Source organism: Aulonocara stuartgranti (assembly GCF_965226115.1).
Source record: "Aulonocara stuartgranti genome assembly, chromosome: 7".
NCBI classification, from domain to species: Eukaryota; Metazoa; Chordata; class Actinopteri; order Cichliformes; family Cichlidae; genus Aulonocara; species Aulonocara stuartgranti.
In genome coordinates this window covers 5,132,789-5,157,770 of record NC_138945.1, presented here as the reverse complement: position 1 = coordinate 5,157,770, position 24,982 = coordinate 5,132,789, and the positions used below count along the sequence as shown (strand labels likewise).

At 43.1% G+C, this 24,982-nt stretch overlaps 1 protein-coding gene across 3 annotated transcripts in view; it reads right to left on the bottom strand.

Moving 5' to 3' along the window:
• wwp2 (WW domain containing E3 ubiquitin protein ligase 2) overlaps positions 1-24,982 on the bottom strand; it is a 61,615-nt gene that overhangs the window by 1,685 nt on the left and 34,948 nt on the right. For 2 of the 3 annotated variants that reach the window (XM_082542296.1, XM_082542297.1), the window contains 14 exons: positions 24,626-24,800; positions 12,981-13,035; positions 11,594-11,675; positions 9,888-10,016; positions 8,743-8,821; positions 7,274-7,345; positions 6,881-6,969; positions 4,939-5,098; positions 3,412-3,545; positions 2,168-2,308; positions 1,936-2,056; positions 980-1,084; positions 807-903; positions 371-443 (listed from right to left, as the gene is read on the bottom strand). In XM_082542296.1, coding sequence (XP_082398422.1) covers positions 371-443; positions 807-903; positions 980-1,084; positions 1,936-2,056; positions 2,168-2,308; positions 3,412-3,545; positions 4,939-5,098; positions 6,881-6,969; positions 7,274-7,345; positions 8,743-8,821; positions 9,888-10,016; positions 11,594-11,675; positions 12,981-13,035; positions 24,626-24,800 — 1,512 coding nt within the window. The remainder of the gene's footprint in view (positions 1-370; positions 444-806; positions 904-979; positions 1,085-1,935; positions 2,057-2,167; positions 2,309-3,411; positions 3,546-4,938; positions 5,099-6,880; positions 6,970-7,273; positions 7,346-8,742; positions 8,822-9,887; positions 10,017-11,593; positions 11,676-12,980; positions 13,036-24,625; positions 24,801-24,982) is intronic. The other variant, XM_082542298.1, reaches the window with a different exon arrangement.

Genomic DNA, 24,982 nt, shown 5'->3' with positions numbered 1-24,982 from the left:
TGAGACAAAGTTAGAGAGACGAGTGCAGAGGATGGATAGTGGATATACTGAAGACAGGATGTGGAAGAGGGAGCTGCCAGGTGGGAGGGAAAGAGGACATGCAGGGACTGATGTGACAGAGGAGGATGTTGGGATAGGGTGATGGAGGCAGGTGATCCGCTGTGAGGTTTGTAAAGCTGTCCTTCTCGTTTGTAACCTTGCTAGTCTTAGGCTATTTTTAAGTTTTTCAGAGGAGCGCTTCAATAAACACCTTGCTTTTTACCCTATAACAGCTTGAACAGGCTCCGCCCCCTCGACCCTAAATAAGATCAGCGGGAGACGATGAATAAATGGATGATTCGGAGAAGCAGAACATGAGGCAGCATCTTACCATGTGTGGCTTCTTGGAAGCCAAGTCTCCTTCCCCACTTTGTCTATGCAGAACTTCTGGGGACCATTACTTCCTGCAGGACACACACACACACAAACAAAACTCAAACCCTGAACAGGAAGCTGAATGCTGCCGACTCGCATAGCAGAAACTCAAACTGAAGATGATTAAGAAAGTGAGTAATTTTATTATATCTTATGAAAATGCTCTGGGATTTCCAGCTCCCAGAGCAGCATGGAAAAGCTTTTGTTTCAGCACTTTGGTTTGGAGCTAAATGTCTGCTCAATTTCCTTACAATTGCTTGAGAATTTCCTGTTAGTGTCTGTAAACATCACAGGTCCCTCCATGCAAAGGCAGAGATCTATTTACAACAGTATTAAAACCAGGAGAATCCTCATAACCAGGACACTCCTGTCCCTGTAAACGCAGTCAGTACCTATGAGCTCGGAGAACCCTCCGACGGGCAGCCGACAGGTTCCCGTTACAAACTGAAGCAGACGGATTCTCTTCTCATTGTCCATCTCTTTCACCACCTGCAGAAAAAACGCTCAGGTCAGCGCTTTCCTAGGAGCATCAGCGTGGTAGGTGTGTGTGTTTACAGGCCCATACCTGCCAGAACCAGTGGATCTGCTTGCTGTTCTTGGTGTAATGTCTGTAGATGGTGTTCTTCTGCCAGTCGGCCAAATCGATCTCCTGCATCCCACAAAGCATCAGCTGCAAAAAGGACAAAGACGGGGGGGTTACTTTAAAATTTGGAGTTTAAACTACTCACATGTGACTTCACTCTGTGTGCTCAGAGACATTTTTGCATGTGGGGGTACAGAACCCTGACGTCCTTTATAAAACTTTACTGATTACAGCCCAAATTCTCACATTTCCTCCTGATAAACGGGGCTCCTGCAGCTCAAGTCGGATGAGATTTCAGACTTTTCAAAAAAAAAAAAAGAAAGAAAAAGAAGTCCAAGCTTACCCCCCACCAGCTTGTTTTGGGGGTTTTTCTCTTGGCTCATGAACTCTTTCCCTTCTGTTCCTCTTTTCTGAGTTCTGTTGTTTTAGGTCTGCTTCCAGAAAAAATGTTTGCATATGAGGTCAGCGAGGGTCTGTGCCTATACAGCTCACTAAAGCTATGATTGGGGAAAACCCAGGAAACTATTCTGATGGTCGTCACACCACGTCTTTACTGATCTCTAAAGAGGTGTCAAAACGGCTCAATAAGGGTGCAGGGAGGTCCATCCCTCAAAGAAAAGCTAATGGTGTAAAAGGTTGAGACATTTACACTCAAATAACTTTATTTGAGTACATGGTGTGAGATTAAACTGCCTCAGGCTTTCACTGAATTCACAAAATATCAGTGTCACACGGATCCTGATCCGTGTGACTTTAAATCCTCAGTGGAACCCTGGGGCGCAAATGAGTGGCATTATGGTGCGATCAGGCAAAACACGAAGCATCGTTTTCACGTGGTGTGATTTTTGCTGGGAGACACACACAAGTAAAACGAGCTGCTAACAGCTGGATTCATGACATTTTAAGCCTAAACACCAATAAATACAAGTCTTCCTCACCTCCAGCTCCTTCTCGTCAAAGTAGCGAAGCCACTCCAGAGGCACCACCTCGTTGAAGCCGTCCAGGAAGGCTTTGGTTTGCTCCTCCACCCCGCGGGTGAACCTCCAGTCTGTCAGCAGGCTGCGTGAACAAAGAGGCTGCTTTTTATGGTTTGCTCTCCACCACAGACCTTGTTTCTCCTACGCTCATCCGTCTTCATCAGCCCAACTGTCCCCATTTCTGCTTACTGACCTGATGTACTCCTCCTTGTTCTCCTCGGTGACCAGCTCGTTCTCCCCGTCGTCCTTCAGCTGGTGAGTGGAAACCTTCCCGAGGATCTCCATGTCCTGTGCAAAATAGAGCTCCACACCGCACTCCTCCAGGTTGTTCTCTCTGAAAACACAGACGCACACATAATGAAACTAAAAACATTAGCACCTCGTCCTCTCTGTGTCGCCTGCAAGACTGACCTAAATCCAGCAGCCTTCTTGGAACAAACTGCGACACCAACTCCTTTATGTGGCAGTTCATACATAAAATATAAAAATATCAGAAATATAAAATTTTTTTTTTATGTATTTACTAATACTGTTAATTTAGAGAAGGGGTGTCAAACATAAGGCCCAGAGGCCAAAATTGGCCTGGCAAAAACTGCAATTTGGCCCACTGGATACCTTTAGAAAATGTAAAGGCGGGCATAAATTTTTTACCTGTATTTTCCTGCTGAGAGTCATTATCACTCAAAGTAGCAACAGATAAACATGCTTCTGTTCACCATGTTTAGAAATGTATCTTAATAAAATTGAATAAAAGTGGCTGTGAATCAACAAAAACTTCATGTTTTACAGATACGGGACAGGCTGGGCAGCTGCCAGAACCTTTTCTGTAATTTTACACATTTATCGTGTAGAGAAACTGAGGCGTATTGTTGAAATTGCACTTCCTAATCTTATAACAAGACATCTCAGGGATTAAATTTGTACTGAAACTTCTTTACACTGACAGAGTTTCACTTGTTCAGTCAACTTCAGATCAAAGTGGGCTGTATGTGGCCCTCGATGTAAAATGACCTTGACATCCCTAATTTAGAGTAAAACCTCACATTAGGTGGTGGTCTGATAAATTTTGTAGTCTGTCCAGCTGAGGGCGCTCCTACTCCACTGTTTGTGATCAGCACTGTCAGCAGCACATGTAACAGAGCAGCATCTCAGAGTCTTATCAGCTAAGCTTTTAGCTGGTTTGTCAACTAAAAGTCATTTAACAATTACTTGATATATCAATGTGGTTTGGGAGGCATTTTAAGACTTTCAGACTTCCTGCATCCAGGTTTCTGTTGTTTGGATATAACTGGCTTAGTATGACCTATTCACCTGGACTCCTACTGTTCATTTCTTTTATTAGTTAAAACTAACTAACTCACATGCCAACCTCTACCCTTGTGAGCATAAGGTGGCCAGAGCGCACAGATTCAGAGGAATCATAACTGCATTACTTACTTGACCCACATGATGGAGTTATAAAACTCCGGGTCTATCGACTCCAGGTCTTTGAGAGTGGGTTTCTTGTCCAGCATTCGCTTGTAGAAAGGCAGCGTGAAGCCGGTGTCGATGAACTTTCCATGATACAAAGCCTGCAGGGAGGATTTATTACATTAGAAACCACAATAAGAGACGCCACCTGGTGTTCACCGCTCACATTTCATAAAATGTAATTGGGTTAGGCTGATGATAGCGCAAGTTTGAGTTCCTGGATGTAACAAAGCAGAGACAGAGGGAGGTTATTTTTGGCCTGCTGTAATTCTGCGATATTAGTGGTTTTTTATGGACTCTGGTTGCACATGTTTCAAATTAACGCCCGACAAATTACACATATTTTCATCTCGGACGCGCGCCATGCTGATGATTCACACGGGGGCCGTTTTGAGCTCATTCAAGTGTTAGAAACGCTTTAACAGCCAATCACACTTGCAGAAAAAATGAATGGGGCTTTTATTTCTGAAATCACTGCAGCCACAAGAACAACGCAAATCATTAAGACTCAGACGTGGACATAAACATGTGCAGCGACCACAAACGGCTCCAAACCACATCTTAATCTTTCCTTCGTGTGTGTGTGTGTGTTTTCAGAGAGAGCACACTCAGTCAGACGGAGCTGTTTAATGTTAAAAACCCTGTGAGAGTTCAGAGCTACGATGAGCCAAGAACAACACAGACGCTCACTGACTCAGTCACAGACTATCCTGTCCTGCTGACCCACCGCATCTGTGGAAGCAGAGCAGAGGGTGACCGAAGTGAGAGCAAAGCAGGTAAGGAAAAGACACGAGAAATAAAGTCAGAGAGGCTTTGGGAGCTGGGAGTGGGTAGAGACAACGATCTTTGTGAGGAAAGTCAGCAATGTGCAGTTTAGGGCTAAATATAGGCAGCTGCTGCCGGGTGTGGGCTGGGTGCGGCAGTGAAGTCATGGTGTGGGTGAGGGGTGGGGTAGCAGATGGAGGGGAAGGTGGAGGGTGATGGCTTTGGGACCTACAAATTTTTTTGAGTTGACCCCAGAATGCCGTGCATGAATGCTTCAAACTACTTCAAAACGAAACCTGCTCTGAGCGAGAGCTTTCCCGGCTGACAGCCTGTGGAATGACTTTTATGTGACGCACTTTCAGGAAAAATCCAAAATATGTGATATCTGTTCTAAACAGTGAGCAAAACTAGCTAACCAAAGATTAGAAATGCAGTCATCTAATCGCAAAGGTTAGTTAAACACACAAAGCCTACATACGTGCGGTGAAATCCATTTTTGCTGCTAAAGTAACAATATTACTAAGATCGCAACACGATAGAGGAATGTCTCAACTACATCACATCTGCATTTTGGCTTTCCCAACGTGAGCGTCGCTTCAGTTTATTAAACTGAGGTTTCACTTTAAACACATCTGGATACAATGTTGCCGTATGTGGCGATCAAGTGAAAAAAAATGGCTCAGATGTAACAAAAGAACTGTGTTTTTGTGCGATTTCAATACAGCTCACCATAGCGATGAAGCGACCGATGAAGCGAAAGTACGTGAGGTGGTCGGGGTTTATGGAGGATGCTGGGTTGATCTGCAGACAGTAGTTGTTCTTGCCAGCATACTCAAACAGGCAGTACATGGGATTCAGGACTTCATGGGACAGCAGGAAGAACCACTCCCTGTGGAAGAGGAGAAGAGGACGTGAATGCACGAGAGGAAGACACAAGGCTGTCATCCTGCAGGGACCTAACAGTAACATACAACACTGAAATTAAACACCTCAAAACTATTATTTTATTTTAAAAACCCCAAAACACATTCTATACTAGCTGTACAGTCAACAGAAGAGCACATGATCACAGGGAGTTTATAAGAAAAGCAGGAAAATGAAAAAGCATTTCTCCCACACGAGAACGAGGTGCTTTTTTTCATTGGCAGCATATAATTACGACATTTATCATCCTAAACTTCCAGCGTCTTCATTTTTCACTCATTTGCTGCTTTTAATCTTCTTGTCAAAAAGACAGGAACCAATTACAAGGTGTTGCCAAGCTCAACTCTAAAATTACTGCCAAACATAAAGTCCACTGGCACGGCTTAATACTGATGTCCTGTAGACACGATGATTTCTTTAAGCTCATCGATGCCTCGTGTAAATCAAATAGAAGACCAAATAAGGTTGGGTTTAATTCTCTTTATTCTGCTGATCCTTAAGATGATGTTCATTTCTGATAATGGATCTCGCTGACCAGTTATTAATCTAAATCAATTCTTTTAACTGAAAAAGAAGATTTTTCTTATGACTCTGAAGTGGTTTAGATGGGAATAGAAAGTACATTTATAGTTATAAACACATCCTACAAGCCAAATCTGACACATGAATTACATGGAGACAAAACATATAACATTTAGGATAAATACAGCCAGGTAGAACTAAATAAAAAGACACAAACAGACTGTGGAAGGATGCACGTTAGAGAGAATGAGGGCCCCCTCCACCAGCTGCAGCACCAGAACCAAGCACTCCCAAGGCCCCTGCCCTCTCCCCTTTGGGAATATTAGGGAGGAGGGTGTATGGACTGACGGACGCAGACACCTCCCAACATCCCGTCCGTGGTTCTACCCTGTGGTAGAACAGCATGATGTCACCTACCATAGGGTAAAACCACTGACGTGACACCGGAGACAGAGACACAATGCAAAACCAAAGAGAACAAAATGAGGAAAAATAACAACATGTACAGAGAGGAAGACCTGAGTGACAGCAGACGCAGCGGGCAGCATGGACACGTGTGATGGACGGATGGAGAGATGGAGGAGGACAGCAATGTTGTGAGAGGGTGAGAGAGAGAGCAACAAGTAACCCAACACTATCACACACGTCTGCACTTCTAGAAGGCAGAAAAGGCAGTTTTATATCAAAATGATGTTGCTGTAACAATTTCAGACAAAAACAACAGATTAAAATCTGCGCCATTGTGTTACTGCATCTACAGGCTGGAAAGACACACATCGGTATCACTGTGTCTAGGTTTAGGCATCATAACGGTGACAACGCTACCACCATCAGGTCAGGATGGAAACTGTAACGATGCCCTATCTTGCAGGAAATTGACCTTAAAAACAAAATTTCTTTCTCACTTTACTTACAAAAAGATTGTAGAGGACAATTTTTAAAATAAAACAATGAAGCTGGGGGAAGAACAATGCAGAAAACAAAGATTTTCAGAGAATCGCAAGTTTTGAAAAGCAGTCATTTAAACACCACTGGTTTTTCCGTTGCTTTTTTACCCAACAGGAAGCTGGTGCAAAGATTGAGAAGCAGCAGGAACAGACGAAATACACCATCACCAACGTTAAAAACCCCTGGATTACATAACAAGCTTAACAAACCCATATAAAATGACAGAATTTGAAGATGTAAAGAGAAGCTGCAGGAAAGAGTTTTAGGCTGCTCTCACCTGGCGATGCCACCGTAGTCCAGCCCCTCCTCCCCTCTCATAATGATGTAGAGCCGGCGACGAAGATCGTATGGCTTCACGTTCATGATCTGATGACAAAGCACGTTATTTAGACGTTGATGGTGTCCAAGAAGTGGCCTCACTTTCAGCCATTCCTAGACTCGCTTCTAAAGTAACTAAATGATTCTCCTGATACAAGAAGCTCTTTCAAATTAAAAGCCCTCAAAAAATTCACCACACAGAAACCCTTTATTCCTTATCACAGTGTTTTTCTATATAACATAAAGCACCAATGCAAAGCAGAGATAAGATAAGATGTAGTTATTAAATGTTACCATTATGTAAACTAGAAGAACAAAAAAAAATAACAAGTGTGTTTCATCCGTCTCTGACCTGCTGAAACGAGTCTTCAAACAGCGTCTGTCTGGACACAGAGATCTTCACGTGGCTGGGTAAGGCATTAGACTGCACATTTCAAAAAGAAAAAAAAGAACACCACCATCAAGGCGAGAAGAAAACCTCGGGATATTTCTGTAATCCCAATCCTAATCCCTTTCTACAATTCACATGTGTCAGCATTTAAAACGGGTACAGCGTTTACAGAGCACGTCACTGCTTGATCTGTACCATCTCATTACTGATGTTTCTCTTTTTAGTCTCAGGCTGCTGGGTGTGAAGTATACGGAGGATAAAAAGCGGCAAAAAGTGAAGAACACTATGGCTCACAGACACACATAGTTCAACTTTTAAAGATTCTTAACAAAATGCCAAATACATTTAAAATAAAGCTATGGCATCTTCATCAAATCTTCTTGAGTATGAATCAGAACACTGAGATTAAATGAAGACTGACAGGACAGATGGGAAGAGCTTGATGCTGGAGCATACCAACTAACTCCAGTTCATCCAGGGGGCTTAAATAGAAGCTAGTAATAAGATTTTTCCAGACACCATAAGTATAAACAAACTGGTAACGATGCCTACATATGCAACCTGAGATTTTCTCTTTTTTCGAGACGGTATCTGAAGCTGTCTGTGGATCCATGGATGCCTCCCCCTCTAAGACCTCCCCGTAACCACAATGACATCATGTGGCTTAGCTTAGCTCAGTCTGAGTTCAGTCACAGTGGAAATGTCACTTGACAGATATAAAGCGCTTGCCAATCAGTTTGGTTTGGTTCACATGCCGCTAACATGTGAATGCTCCTAAAGCCGTGTCTACTACAAAATAAAAGCCTCCTGAAAGTCCAACTTTGCGTTAAGAATGTCAAAGACTCGAAGATTTTATATGAGGCTAAAACCAAAAAAATCTTGCCGTTTTTGAAATACTCTCCAATTCTGAACGTGCACTCTGTTCTCCTGTTCAAAGGCTTGCACCAGTAAACAGCTGCGCTTCTATGACGGTAATGACTGAAAGTGGCAGCACTCTAACGCCACAAACTGACATTTTTCCCTTATTATCAGGATCTCACAGGTTTTCTTTCTACAGTATTAGAATGTGCACAAGCAGATGTAGCCTTCAACTCCCAATCAGTCTAAACGGTCTATGCAATAATGCTTGTGATGTGTAAAACGATAGTTTCTCTCTAGTTTGGCCCTATACTGCTGTAGCTCGTGAGGAAAGGTGTGCAGTTTTAATAAAGAAAGTGATGTTTTGTCTTGAGTTTATGTAGAGAGGAAATAACTGCCTGAAAACCAAGTCGTCCAGAAAACTGAAAATATATTTTTTGGCCACACTTTTCCAGTCTTAGAGTGAATTATGCTTTTTTTTCCTTCTCTGGGTGAACAGATCCAGACTGCAATAATCAAGGTGAGCAAAGTGGGGAGTTTTATTGTGGCTACAGACTCTATTTAACACTTACATGGCACAGGAAACGGAACTGGTGGTATTTCCACCTGAAGCTGCGGTCGTAAGCGCCTGGTGAACCGCCCTGCCGTGACCTGCACGCGCACACACACAGACACACACACACAGAAAACAGAGAAAGTTGGTCAATTTTACAAGTTTCAACAGAACTCTAAAGGTCAGCTGACCAACAGAAATTTGGCGTCCTCTTTTGAGGAATACTTAATTTGCATCAGCTCTACAGCCCTCGAGTGTCTGAGTCGCAAAGACAGAGGTGAGCCTGGCCCCGCAGCTGTGTTAGTATAAGCTCCACCAACCCACTGTATGCGCACACGCACACACAGTGGATATCTGCCTTGTCAGCAGCACAGAGGCTGAGAAGCAGAAGTAGAGTTAGACAGATGATTTGGGGGGGAGTGAAGAAGAAGGAGGCCTCTAATGCGTCGGGTCTGTGCTTGCCGAGCTGCCAGGCACATCTCGGTTTGGGTTAGGAAATGGCGACCGCAGCAGCAGAGCGCTGGCCGCGGACGCACACTCCTGCAGGATCCAGTGTAAGAAAACAGTGAAGGAGGCCTCTGTGAAATAGCAGCCTAAAAATACGTGCAAATATCTGCATGAAAAGCAGCTCGCCGATGCACACACACACACACACACGTCTTCAGCACTGACCACACAAGCAAATACACACTTGCATGCAGAAACAGAAAAGCACAAACACCCACACAGATGCCAGCGCAGTCTGCAGTGGATGTGTTGTCGCACATCTGCACATTCTGGGATTTGAGACTGCTTCAAGGCAAAGCAAACACTCACAGGCTGAGGGGAAGAGCAGTGTGTGTGTGTGTGTGTGTGTGTGAGTTTTCTGAGATCCTCTGTGACACTGATTCTCTCTGACTCAAAGAAATATTCAAAACAGGAGAGAAAGGAAAGGTAATGGATAAAAAGGAACAGCAAAGATGATGGGAGTTTAGAAAAAAGATTATTTTCAGGTTTTCACCAAACGAGCGGCTTGTGTGACTTAATATTTTCAATGCAGTTATGTCAGGCCGAGGCAAAAATCACTTAAATATTTTGGAGAAAGTGTCGAATGATCATTTAATTAGGAAGTCTTTGCCTCGGCCTGTGACAGCTTTGGGAGGAAAGGGCTGAGAGAATATTTACCCTGACTCAAACCCAGGTCGAGGGTCTTTAAAGGTGGTGGTGCGCGAGTTGTGGTCCACGAAATATCGGACTCCCTCGGCGGTGTACTTCATCTCCCAGCCCGGGGGCAGGGGGTGCTCCTTGATCATCCTGCAACAGGGGAGAGGGCAGTGAGCGCGGTCCCGGCTCGAGGGGCCCCGTCTCGGGGGATGAAACTGACATACCTTCCCCTGCCAACTCGTGCTAAAACCAGAAAGCCTGCGCCGGTGTGCCACAGTGGAGTTTACCTCCTATGAGCATGGCAATGGTAGGTTTGATTATTCAGGTGGCTTCAAACCACAAGAACGCTTAGAGGACACAGAAGCAGCATGTTTGGCTTTAAGGTGAAAAGCAGTTTTCTTTCCCTGATGCTTTAGTCGCTCTATTTAAACCTACTGTGTTGATTCGAGGTCTAAAACTCTAAACTTTTGTCACGGTCAAGGTTGTGTTTAGGTTAAAGTTTAGCACCCCGTGTTTAAAAAATACAAAGTGTATTTTTTTATTTGTTCAATGCGATATTTGATTGATCTTTTATTTAGTTGTGAAATGGTTTCAACTTTACACAGACACACACACACTTATTAAGGAGTGCAACGATACTGACGGAAAACCTGATCATTTAAAATTAAATACGGATGTATAAATGGTGTCAGCAGTGTGATATTAATCTGAGTAATTGTTCTTTTTGTATGCTTTTGTGTAGTTCTGACTGAGTCTCTCACCAAATCCATGCACTCCAACGCATTATGGCCACTTTTTTTTTTCTTTTCTTACATGCTCTATATTTTTTAATCACAATAAATTTCATAGCAGTCGCCCTGATCTGCCTGTGAATCTGTTTCCTTTCTATCGTGTTCCCGGATGCTAGGCTAACACAGTGGCATCACCACCTCACAGTAAGAGGTGACGATGCTAATACAGCTTTGTAATAGATTCCTGTCTTAAAAAGTGCTACATAAATAAACTTTACTTACTAAGAAGTGCCTGCTTTTAAATCTGTCTGTTGTCCGAGGAATTTGCAGAAATGCAGAGGGGGAACAGCGTTTTTCACTTTTCAAACCAATTTGGATGAAAATTAAGAAGAACAACACAGCTTTTCACCTTTTCGTAAACGTTGTCTTTTTAACGTGTTTTTGCTTTGCTTGGCTAGCCTGAAAATTTGAATCAAAAACTCTATAAAAGGGGAAGGGGAAAATAATCAGTTGGCTGCATGCTAAAAAATGAATAATTTACAAGAAGAAAATCATGCTTTTAGGATTCTAGAAAAGATCTAGAATGGCAACAAAGGTGTATCTAACACACCGAGGAGAGCAACTGAATCTCCAGAAGAAGATGCAAAGAAGGCTCAAACTCTGAAATGTCAGCGGGTCAACTAGTATGGGTGAGACGAGAGGAAAATCAGGAAAGTGAGCGAGATGACCAACAGCGCATCAGACCTGTGTCCAACATAATGTGAGGTAAAGCTGCTTTTTTTTAACTTATGTCAGGCTGTGAAATAAATGTTCCTCTCGGGGATAATACTCTACTCGTGTTTATATCATAATGTAGATGAGTCACTGTGTTGTCATACTAAACTGTGCATGACTACCACGTCTTGAGTATGAGCAAACACCCAAAGCGGCACGCCACCTAACAAGCAGGCCAACACATGCACGCACACAGAGATATTTTCCAGCTCGCTGTCTCACCCTTGGGTCCGAGGATCATCCCACTGCGTCGTCCGTGTGTTGTGGTTGACGAAATACACCCTGCCATTGTCCTGACGCTTCTCTGTGGAGACAAATGGGGCAGAAGGAGCATGCTCAGTGGGCTCAGAGGTTCTTGGAAAACTCCACACTCGACGGGATCAGAGGGATCACCTGACCGAGAGGAGAAGAAGAAAAAAATCTCGCCGCTATGAGAGAAAAGCAGCGAGTCTTTGTGGCATTTCGCTGTGGGGTGATCCAAATACCTCACCGGGGTAAAGCAAAATATGTGTGTGTGTGTGTGTCAGAGTGACCACAGACATACAGCAGAGAGTGTACACTGGTGCCCCATCCTCCTCCTCCCGCCGCTGGTCTGACATCTTTTTCTCATTAACAGGAGTGTGTGGAGGGTTCAGAAACAGTAGTGCTCGCATTGCAACTCCTACTCACTCCACCCCCCACTTTACTATAACCACCCCACTTGCCACTTTCCCTTCTTTTCTCCTCCATCTCCCATCTTTCTCTTTTTCAAATCGGAGCAACCGCAGATGAGAAAAAAAAAAAAAAAAAAAGCGCACCCGAGAAGCAAATCAGAGCCAGCGATGTAATTGAGGTTTTGAGGTACCGCAACATGTTGAAAAGGCATCACGGGCAGAAAGCTGGGGGTTTTTATTTTTTATTTTTGGAGAGAACACGGCTGTGATGAAGTCTGTGAAAATGTTGGCGGACCGGGAGCCGCCAGCAGCTTTCGTTTATGAATGAATGTGCGGGGGACAATTCGCCGTGGCTCCGGTTACATTGCTCTTTTGGGGCAGCGGTGGATGATGAAGAGCCCCATCAATAACGCAGCCCTCTGTAATTTGTGGATTTCAGAGCAAAAGGAAAGCGTACAGTGATAAATGAGTAGAGCGCTGAAAAGAAACCATGAGACACTTTATCCAGCTTTTCTACACGGGAATGAAAATCACCATCAGTGGAGGGATTTATCAATCAATTAACAGTTGGCTGGCTCACAGGTCAGTGATTCAGGACAAATGTAATAGCCACAGAACCAGAAGAAAGGTTTGAAATCTCCAAAAATGTGCTTTGAGATCTGTAAAAGGGAGGGAAAATTTCACCGTGCAGCAACTGTTTTCCAACACCTCCACCTAACAGCTGCACGCACATAAGGAAAGCGCATTTTGAACCATTAAATCGAAGGTTCACGTCAGGTAGTTTGAGTGTCGCCAAACCTACCTGCAGGACCGGTGAGGGAGGCAGAATCACTCTTTTCAAACAGGCTGTAAATCTAGCACACCTGGAGACGATTTTAGAATATTCTCGTCTTTGCCTGGAGTTTGTTAACAGTCGCAGAAGTGTGTGCATGTGTGCGTGCGTTAGATGAACTCACCCCATCCAGGAGGCAGCGGGCCCAGAGGGTCATTTTCCACCGGAGCACCGGATGGCTGAGGGGGGGGGAACACAGAGAGAAAACAAATCCGGTTAGGACACCTTTAAGTGTCTCCTCTCATAGCTTGCTTTTGCTCCGGTTTTCTCTCGGTCCTCGTCGCCACCATCGCAAAAAAGTTGTGGAAAACAAAAACACACAACATGTTGTGAATAAACCAATCAGAGCTCAGGTGGGTGAAGAAAAACTGAGAAAAACTCATACAGGTGCTCCTAACTGTCGCGACCAAGTCTCTGCTCGACCTCCCTCCCTCAGCGATATCTGTGGCTAAGTGAGGGTGTATGTGTGGGTTATGGGGAGAAAAGGTGGATGAGGACGGGGTAGTGGGGTAGCTCCTCTCTGCCTCAGCACTGAGGGGCGACTGAGAGAGCTGGCCGGCCGGCGGCTCGTATGCCTTCCAAAAACTACACGCTCGGTAGGAGGATAAAACAACAACGCTGTTCCAATGAGCTCACTGGCTGGATGCAAGCCCCACCCCCCCACCAGCTTCCCGCTCACCTCCTCCCTACCCCACCCAGAGGTCCTCCTCCTCCACCACCGCCTCCTTTCTCTCGCTCTCTTCTAGCGCTGCTGTGAAAGTAGGCAGGGAAGTGCGATGTCTGAGGGAACTGAGGGAACATTCATGCTTGTTCCAGACTGGACACCACCCACCTCCCTGGCCCCCACCCACCCCACGCCTGACAAAAGGCACCTTTATTCACCCTGGGCCTGGAAACCACTGTGGGGTTTACTCAGCCTGTACTCACACACACATACACACTGAAAATGAAAAAAAAAAAAGAACATGTGTGCGCCATGGTGTGGAAAGTTTGTCCATGACAAACAGTCAGTCAGTGTATGTTCTTATGGGGGAACACACACACACACACACACACACACACACACACACACACATATACAGGAATATATTAGCATGAGTGGAAAAGCAGCTGAAAAGATGCTTGTTAGGAGTTAGCAGAAGATTTTTATCAAAAGGGACGATTTAGGTGTGTCGCAAGCAGCTTCAACAACATTCCCTGCACCACCAAGCAGAGTGCTCCTCATTCTCATGACAACATGTTGTGGTGCTGCTGTAAATAAAAACGCTGCTATTTAGCCATAAAAAGCTCCGCTTGGGAGAAAACCCCCCCGAAATCAATTAGAAAAACTTTTAGGCGGATTCACGACCTTTCTGATGGACAGCTGATCGACACTCTGCCAAACTTGCTGGGTGTGTTGCTGAGGACGTGAGTGAGTATGTGCAGTGCCATGAGGCCCACTGTCATATTTTGGGTAAAAACACTTTGTGTTTCTGCTCCAACATGTGTGGAGAGATGACACACAAACCAGGGACTGTATATAAAAGATGGACGCGGCGACTTTATACAGGTTGAAGCCTTAATGTTAGCATTTTGCTAAGTTGTTGCATTTGCATGATTCTAAGTTGACTGTGTGGGTGCTAATAAATGAACTACCACAAAAACAGAAGCACAAACCTCTTTAAGGTCTGTGCCAACTAGCAAGCCACCTAAACAAATGCTCCAGTTCCAACTATTGCAGTTGGGCAGCCCACCAGTTAATTACAGCCGCCACACCATTAACTTTACATCATCCCAGCACACAATAGTTATAAAGGGGACAAACTATCAATGATTTGGATTGTTTGGATTCAACCTCTTACCCCTAAGTTTAGTGATTATAATAGTGTGTCTTTTCTCTCAGTTCCCTGAACTTCAACCAGTCGCAGCAGATGCCCCGCCCCTCCCTGAGTCTGCTCCTGTCGGAGGTTCTTCCTGTTAAAAGGGAGTTTTTTCTTCCTGCTGCCGCCAAGTGCAAATTGAACCGAATTAAATGTGGAGCCCGAGCCTATTTCTAACACGAAACCTCTCAACTCAAACATGATATTGCATTATGTCTTTGGTTTCCTGTGTCAAATGATTCAAATCACTCATTCATGTTTGGATGAGCAGTTCCTCAAAAACCTGCAACTGGACAGTTGTAGCTGCAATAAATAACCTAATTTACACTCTTAGAAAACAGGCTGAGCACTGGTTTATTAAGGGGCGGGTTTAGACAGCACAGGTAGTCTTTGTTGTCTTCTGTTGGCTATGAAGGGAAGGTGGCAAACCAGCATTTTCCAAATGAAAGCTGGTGAACCTTCAAAGATTTTTTTCCCACATAGACATATTGCACCACACAAGCAATGATTATTTCCTGAGTAACCATAAAGTGGAGTACTATCCACCGAATGTCAGCATCACCTTAAACACCATCCCGCCCCCCCTCCCTCCAAAAAATGTGACTGTGCCCATTTAAAGAAGCTGTGTCATGGAAACAGTGAGGGAACTGGGATGGAAAGGACTGGGCCTGCTGGAGGAGCAAGAGTGGGCACATAGCAGGGTTAAAGGGTGTGTGTGTGTGTGTGTGTGTGTGTGTGTGTGTGTGTGTGTGTGTGTTGTTCCCATCGACAGCCAATCTATGCCCCGGCGCCCCACCCTTATGGGTTTTCTGTGACTAAAAAAGGTAAAAGGAGAATATAATGATATAAAGACACGATGACTTCATCTTGGCTCTGACCATTCAGCTCTTCAGCAGCTTCCAGACGCAGTGAGGCTGGAGGGAAGAAAAGAAAAGGAGGCTGAGAAAACAAGGGAGGGGAGAGGAAGCGAGGGAAAAGCGGCGTGCTGGCACAAATGTGTGAAATAAAGGTTGGGTATTATGGACCTGGAAGAAATACGCCACAAAGGCCTCGTTCAAGGCCAGGCACCACAGGTGAAAATGGCAATTTCAGCTGGTTGCTTTTAACACTTCAGAGGCAAGTTAAAAAAAAACAAAAACAAAAAAACACACAAAACAAAACTGAAATGCTTTTGCACTGTGAAATCCTTCGTCACATTTTGGTTGCAAAGAGGACTTGTTGCTTGCTTTCCACATCTGCAGAGAGCAGAGAGGATGGTGTGTGCACAGCTGGAGACGGGAAAATCTGAGGTCAGGGAGTTCATGAGCCAGTCGACACTTTATCTGTGTGGGTCTTTGAAACTAACACATTCAAACAAATTAATGGCTCATAATTGTCCAGTGTTTATGGTGCTGTGTGAATTTACAGCTGCACACCTATATGAGATTTTTAAAGATACTTTTACAACCTTAAACTAAAAGTGATGATTAACCACTCTTTTTCTTGATGTACTGAAAGATTTTCGGATTGATTATAATGTAATTTTCTGTGTTATGTGATGTATTAACAATATGCCAAAGAACATCTGACAGTGAAGTTAAAATGCTAAAAAAGAACTACAACATTTGAAGAGCAACACATTAAACTTGACTGACTTTCGAACATATTTTTGTCATTCTTTCCATGGGTAGGTGTAATAATGGGGCTAAACTGCCATGTTATCAATAACCTACTGCTGGATATTGATATTTTTCAGACTCTATGACTGTGACCACACTCACTGCTCCATCACTCTTGGTGTTAATCAAATGAACAGAACCTACCGTATTGAAACAGGAAAAGACTCACTGGGAGACAGCGAGGGAAAGCTCATCAGGAAACCTTAATAACTGATTAAAACTGAATTATAAACAAACAAATAAACAAAGACATGTGAAACATGTCCCGGGAGCCGGTTTTAAGCCCTCTGCCTTTCACTACCTCCTGATCCACACTGCGGCTGAACAATCCACGGGAGGGCTGGCCTATGTGGCTCATTCAGGCTGAGGGCCCCAGAGGCTCGCCAACCAGCACCTGCCCCACGCCTGGATCCAGGGTAGGCCTGATAAACATGGTCCATTGTTTCAGAGGTCACTTTGACTCTAAATCAACCTTAGGCCAGCCCCTCACCCGGGACCAATCTGCCTTGGGAGACTCTACCAGGGGCAAAGTGACACCTGCTGGCATCACCAAAGCTCCTTTAACACAATAAAGGCATGATTCATGGAGGGATTCTCAGAGGTTCACAGTAGAGGTTCTACTCCTCCACATGGAAAAGAGCAAATTAAGGTGTTTTGGGTATGACCAAATAGAAGGAGACCTCAGAGTAGAGCCAGGACCCAGGCTTCGGACAGTGGTGCCCCTGAAGAAGAGCTGAAGAAGGTGGCTAGGGACAGGGAGGTCTGGGAGGTCTGGTAGTTTAGGTAGCTTAAACTGCTACTGCCCCGTGAAGCAGCCAGAAATGGACAAACATTTATACTTACTTGCTGCTCTTTTCCTTCTAAAGGACAGTCTTCAGTTCAATTCAGCTCTATTCTTATCGCACCAAATCACAGCACCAGTTGTCTCAAGGCACTATATATTGTATGGTAAAGACCCTACAATAATAAACTGATACTGTGATGTATGGCAGACATGTAGGGCTGACTTGAGGTGTTGTCGTTATTATAGGTAACAGATACAAACACGTTGTTGTCACTCTGTGATTTTAAATGGTGTACATAGTGTGGAAACTAATTATTTTCAATTTTCCCAAAAAATATTTGAATGATTTTCTCAATTAATTGACTTTTAACTTGACTTAAATTCCAAAAATTATGAAGCATATTACACACTAACCTACTATAATGTCACATCTATTTGTGTTGTCTAGTCAAGTCTACAACCACACGTTAACTTCGCAAACGATGAAGGAAAGCAGCAAAACAAGAACGTTTCTGCTTGAAAGTGAAACACTGTTGCTGATGAATAAGTGATGTGAATAAGTGCATTACTTTATTACTTTTTATTACTAGTTCTAAACAATGTTGTCAAGCTGAGAAGACTTCTTTTTCTGAACGAGATTATTGGCCAAAATGTCTTTGGAAATTGAAAGGATACAGCACTAGCTCTTATGAAAACTGCCATGAGGGCTTAAAGACTCGATTTGACAGCACACAGTAAGTTCCTAATTGGTTTAAATCTTCTAATTTCCATGAATAAATTCACAATGATATAAAGACCAGCATGAGTGCAGTTTTATAGGCTCTGTTCATTGTTCCTTTCCTGTTATAAAAGTGCTCTATGACGAACTGAGTGTAAACAGAAGTCGACGTCACATCCAGTCATGTGGACTGTGTGAGTTTTCTGTTCAAGTGATAAAACACAGGGCTGATTCAGGTAGAGCTGTTAAGGAGTCCTTGTTGCAGCCAGAAAGGGCCAAAAGTTAGAGGGCAAGGGGGAAACGAGGGAGGGAGGAAGGCCTCTGAGGGAAGGTGAGGGGGAGCGAGTGAATGAGTGATGTGAGAGCTGAGAATGAAGAGGGTAAGAAAGGGGGAGGTTATCTGAAACGAGTAGAGATAAAACTACAGATATTTTTGAGGCGAAGCAGAAAACGGGGATTTTGGAGAGGGAAACGGGAGATTGGGGGGATTCTGGAGAGGCGACAGAAAGATTGGGGAGGGGTTAAAGGAAAGAGTAGAGGTAAATAAAAAGGAAAGGCAGAAATGGGGGAGGGCCGGAAAACAGCAGTTAATGACTGCGAGCTACTCTCACTGGGGCTTCTAACGAGCAGCAATTACTCGCCAAACACACATTTGGAACTTCTATTACTGCGAGGACTGCAGCTGCAATCATTATTTTCATTCCACATTAATGTGACAGTTATTTTCCCTCCTAACTGCTTTGTGGCTAAAATATCACGAAGGTAAAATCTGCTCAAAGAGATAGACAATCTTTTTTTTTTACAGTCATGCGATAATAAAAAGTGCACAAAATATTCACATTCGAGTTAAAAAACTCACAAAGCAATTTTTTAAAATATCTTTTTGCATTTGTTGCAAACTCTTGGTTGGTTGGGATGAATCCTCTTGTACCATCAAGTCAAAACTTTTTGCCGTTTGAACGATGTTAAGATCTCACTGAAAACTGAAAGTTTAAAAGCGGTTTGTTTTTTCCACATCACTGTAAAGAGAGCTAGAAAAAGACAGCCCTCTACAACCCAACTGGCAAAGGTGGACCGCTTCCTCGTCAACTCTTCTACTACAGAACTGCGCTGCCCTGGCATGTGGGGACAGTGACATCCGATTTCATCCGTGTGTTCAAAAACATCTGTAAAGATCAGTGGGTGCTCTGTCATGGATTGGGGCTGCGTTTAACCCAGCGGTGTTGGAGATGTTGTGAAAATTGGTGGAATTGTGAACACAGAAAGGTACAGTCAGATTTTGACCCGCCATGCTATATCATTTAGAAAAGCTTCAGATTAATATCACTTTCATTTTATAGCATGAAAATAATCCTAAACACACTGTGAATGCTGTTAAAGCAAACCTCGGTAGAAAGACACACAGTGGAACACTCAGTCATGGGCTGGCCTCCCCAGAGCCCGGACCTCAATGTTACTGAAGCAGTGTGGGATCATGCTCACAGAGAATTTAAGAAAAAAAAAAAATCAGCCAACATCCAAATAAGAAATTTCAATGTCCTTCAAGAACCTTGGAGCACTATTCCTGAAGACTACTTCAAGAAATTACAAGAAAGCTGCCTCAGAGAGGTCAGACTGTTCAAGGATAAAGAGGGTCACACCAAATATTGACTTTGAAACTTGTTACAGTTGTACAGGCTTTATTTTTCACACATATATATTGTAGCTCCATGTATGTTTGCAGATGTTAAATCGTTGTACCTATTTTCCATGTTCTCAACACTTTTGCACAATACCGTGCAGTAATGTGATGTTAAAAAGTGCCCAAGTGGCAGATACCACAAAAGCAGCTAACCTTAAAATCTCAAGCATTCTGTTCAAAGTGTGTCCTATAGTCACTACCAACAAAATCGTCTCACCTCCCACTCTAAAAAAAAAGGCAGACACACAAAACCATCAGTAAGCAGCTGAAAAGTTTCAGTACTCGAGTGTCCAACTCCTTTACAACACCCAGTGCATGATTACTTTGGTGCCTGTGTTTATGGAGCTTTAGACAGTCCATGTTTTTGAGTGTGTGCACAGTCTCATTGCAGCGGCATGGTCCATTTAAGAGGGCGACTGGCCCCTTGGCTCTCTTTAGTTGTCATGTGCTTCAGAGGAGAAATGTGGCACCTGACCTCAACATTACAGCCCTGTGAACACATCTGCACCAACACACACAGAGGAGGAGCACATGACTGCATGGCAAGATCATATAGCTCCATATCACAATATCATCACCAATATTGCAAACTTGACTAATGGGACATTTACCAGTAAAGTTCCACCACAAACAAAAAAAAATGTAATTGGGGGGGAAAAATGGAAGAAAGCTTTGGAGGAGTCATGGTGAGAGTGTGAGCCAGGCAGCAGAACATGTGGCTGTGTTCACAGGAAAACTATGAAGAGTTTGTGTGTGTGTTCCTTGTTCACACACACTGGGACCATAAATAGCCGCTGCTATCAGCAGTGTGGGCATTCCAAGACAGAGCAGTGTACTATCAACACGGAGGGCAGACCTGACTCTTGGGTTTTCTCACACACTTGGAAGGAGAGAGGGAGGAAGGGAGGGGCGAGGAAAGAAAAAGTTTCCAGCTCGAACTGAACCTTTCTGTGCGGACATTAAAAACCTGAATGAATAGTGACACCGCTTATAACTTTGTTTTTGTTTGTTCAACTATTTTTACGTTACTTATACAATCTGACATCACTGGAAATGTTTACATATGGGCTAAGTTGGCCATTAGTCAGCCTCTGCTTAGTCTGCTCAAGGACCTGATTGAAAATATTCTTCACATCATCGAGTATCGGGGCCAAGCTTGGGTGAAGAAGTGGGGTCTGTTCTCAGACGATGCCTCATTGAAGATGCTGATCGTGTTGACACAGACATACGCTTTGCTGGGAAATTCAAATGTCACAACAAGACAAAGGTCAGGGAGAAAAGGTGAATTTGAGGTTTATTAGAAAAATTTAATTAAAAAAAATATACAAAAATTTGTGCACAAATTAAAAAGCCAAAACACTGCACTGTTGCACTGATTAGCTAAGACGAAGAGGACGTCTGTGCTGAAGATAACAGGTGACGCAGACGCCATCAAATAATCAGCAGACCACGAATCCTCCTTTAAATTCACTAGTTTGCGTGAAAAACACTGCTCATTTCCTCCTTTATATATTTATTCTTGAACTCTACCTGGGCAGAGAATAATCTTTGATAATGTTCATTTATCGTACACTGGAGCTTCAAACTATTCTAGCTGCATTTCCTCCTCCCTTTAACCCTTTCTTCTGATTGGCCGTCCCTCGCAATTAAAAAGTATGAAGAGCAGGTGGGTGGGGCTTCTGTCCCCATAGCTACAACTGATACAGATGACAAAACTCTTACCCCCTGTATGAAAATTTGATTTTCCAAGTACTGTTAAACAGTGCAAGGATTTTTAACGTAGCTTTTCCAAACACTGCTTTCATTATTTTACTTTATTTTACATTAAAATAAAATTATTTCACAAAATCAAAAAAACTATATTAATCAAATTAAACTAAATTATTAGCCTCCCTGATGCTAAATAGTCAGACGTGTATCCTCTTTGCTGGATAACAGCTTGAAGTTGTTTGTTGTAGTCTTACACACGCCCCCTGTTTTGTTTTTGGCAGGATGTGCTCGAGTGACAGCTCAAAGGTTTTTATACTGTGTGTAAAATAGGTGTCAGGCTTTAACTTGATTTTACAAGCTTTGAGCATTACAAAGTCAAAGCACATCATTGGACAGCAGTGATTTGTGCTGTGGTTCAATAAAAATGTCTAATAATCCTGATTTTTTTCCCAAAATAATTCTGTTGTTGTGTGCAAATTTAAATAATTTATGCTTTCTAAAGAAAAATAAGATATTTAGAAACGGTATGTTAAAATCCACTGCTCTGTTTAAAAAAAAAAAAAATTAAAAGACTCATCTGTCTTAGGGATATCCTCGTTCTAAAGTCACGGCTTTCAGCCAAAGGGATTACTTTCACATAGACTTTGACCATGTATAATACAGCCATCCACCATTGTAACAGGATTGTGGAGAATAAATCTGACAGCATTCAGTATCAGATCGAGATAACAAACACTGATACAGCTTTCATCTTATATGAGAATGTGAAAAAAAGTAAAATAAAAGGAAAGACCGGTGATGTAATCAAAAGAGGACTGTTTCCATTTGATACGGACACCCTGTCTATGCATATCTGCTGATAGAGAACATCAATCCAATATCAGTGTTAAATGAATTAAATTTAAATTAAATTAGCACCTGAGAACAGGACCAAATAAACAATAATTCGCCTTCTTTATAAGCACTTCTCTCATTTCAGCTCAGTATTAGAGCCTTTACTACACAGGCTGTAATTTATGATCATGCTAATTTCTCCTCTCTCTGCTCTCATTCCGAGTGCACACCTGATAACAACATTATGCTTTGTAATCGTAAGAAGCCGACAGATGAATGATCGTTTTTGAGATGATTAACTGTGCAGGTTCACTTGGCTGCTGTTTTCAGTTTAGTTGAAAACTTCTGCAAACATAGAAACAAAGGAAAACTGCTGACGCAGCAGCTGGAAAGTATCTCCAACCTACCTACTGTTTGCTGTTGCTTCGTCTGTGCTATGTATAAAAGTCAAATGAGGAGATCGTGCCATTCTTTTTGGAGATTTCAGAGTGATCTGATCAACATAACACATCAATGCATCCCTAACAACTGCAGCAGTCCAAAGTAATTAACGTGTGTAGACAAGAAGTCAGGAAAAATACAAGCCACAATGAAGACCAAAGCTAACTTTGACAGTGTTTTCCATTAAATGTTTTGCCTTCAAGTTCAAACTCAGATCATGTCAAACAGATACTGTCCATCGTGAAATCAACAATGAGTGAAACAAGTGTAAAAAGGGAGGGACTCACTGATGGATAAAAGAGCTGAAAGATGATGAGAGCATTTAAAAAATGACTGGAGCAAAAAGGACAAGCTGATAAAAAACAAGTGAAGGTTGTTTCAAACACGACAAACACGACAAAGGAATCAGACAGCTGGAAGCATATAAAATAAGCCGCCACAAGCAGACAGAGTAAAACAGAAAGACTGAGACGAACACACAGATTTCATAAAAACTGAAACACCAGCACGGGGAGTGCAGGGCGGGGTGTTTTTATAGAAGCCTATAAGAGTTTTAAGGCGTTTTTTTACTAATGGTCCATTGAGAAGGCTCTGTTGTTTTAGCCCCATAAGTTTTTACTGTCTGGCTGCAATCTGACCTTGGCTGCTTCATGGAGAAGATTGTGATTGTCAGAAGTGCGGCCAAACATCAACTGGCTGCGCTGGAAAAATACTATAAACAAGTCTCAAATATCATCCCTAACCCCCCGCAGACGACGCCTTCAGACTGCTCGACTTACTCAAATCATACAGACATTAGTCTCGTGGTGCCTGCGTGACAGTCATGTCCAAATCTAAACAAAGCAAACGTTTTGTGCCAAATTCAAGAATTTCACCGTCTCCTCAGTCTAAATGAAGGACGGCTTTTCCAAAACATGGAATCTTCCGCCTCAAAAGTCTGGTGTTTTTAACCAACTTTATTTTCCTCAATTTCAAACCCGCCAGAATGGGGGAGGATAGCTGTGTCTAAACGACACAAAGAGACAGCTTTACTGAGACTAGGTGGCTATTACATTAATGTTCCTTATAGCTTGATTCAGACATACCAAGATACATTACCGCGTTCCCTCTCGTCTCAGCACTTGACCAATTTATAGCCACCTTTCAATTCATTTCAGTTGTATTTATGTAATGCAAATTTACAACAGCATTTGCCTCAAGGTGGTTTATACTGTAAAGTAAAGGCCCTACAATGAAACAGAGAAAACTCTAATAACCAAATGACCTCCTTGGATTTTGCACTCAGCAACAGCGGGAAGGAAAAACTCCCTTTTAACAGGAAGAATCGGGCTCAGCGAGGGCAAAACACACTGTGGAAGAGACCCAGAGATTTTTGCAACCTCACTAGTGTAGTGCATGTTCATAAAGAATTTAACCCTGGGCATCTTTGGTTGCAACAATTCACATAATAAGAAATAATAAACTTCCAGGTTTAAAAAGGGGATATGTATCTACACATGCCTGCAAAGCCCTAAATACTGTGTAAATTTAGGGTTATGAAATCTGGGAATACGGTAAACTCTGTGTGCGTGTGGACCCTGTCCTGTGGACAGAGTGGCGCATGCAGTACTCAAAAAAAACTTTTAGCCAAAACATGAGAACTGCTCACCACTGCACTTCGTTTAAGTCCTAAACAGTTTAACCAGCAAGTTTAAAGGCGATCAGATGATCAGCTGTTGAGATAGATTTATGAGGAGTTGGATGGACAGACACACGTTTATGGTTTGGCTCAAAGCATTGACCAACACTGCCAGAAAAATAACCCAGAATATGTAAGTAGATGCTTGGTGTTATCTGGAAATGCTGTCACCACATAGGTTTATGCATCAGAGAGATAACAAGAGTCTGTTGTAAACATTTAAGGGCTTTAACCACCAAGGTTATTTGTTCTCAACTTGCAACACTGTAGCTTAAATGGATATATGCTACTAGTGGGGTTACTTTCCAATTGTTCCAACATTTTTAAAGTATTCAAAAACATCTTTGACTGAGCTCTTTAAAGGCCAGTGTACTGCATGCTGGAAACCACTAAAACCCTGTGGTACCTGGTAGAGGAAGCGCTGGCTGAACTGGTGCATGGCGCCCTGCAGCTGGCTGCGCTGGCTCTGCCACTGCTGGTAGTTTCGCACAGACTCAGCTGTAGGCCTCTGCCACGTGGTGGTTCTGGTGTTGTGGTCCACATAGTAGAACCTGCCCCGCTGGTCCACTCGTTTCTCCCAACTGCAAGGGGGGACGCAGAAAGGGTTAGTCGGGGCAGCAACGGGCGCTGTGCCTTTCAACAAGATTTTATTAATCGCTTCAAGAGTGGGTGGTTGCATCGAAAAGCTGCTGATAGCAACGGTACTTATTTATGGAGACGAGGAAAGAGAAACAGACGAGAAAAGGAAGGAAAACACAGTGAG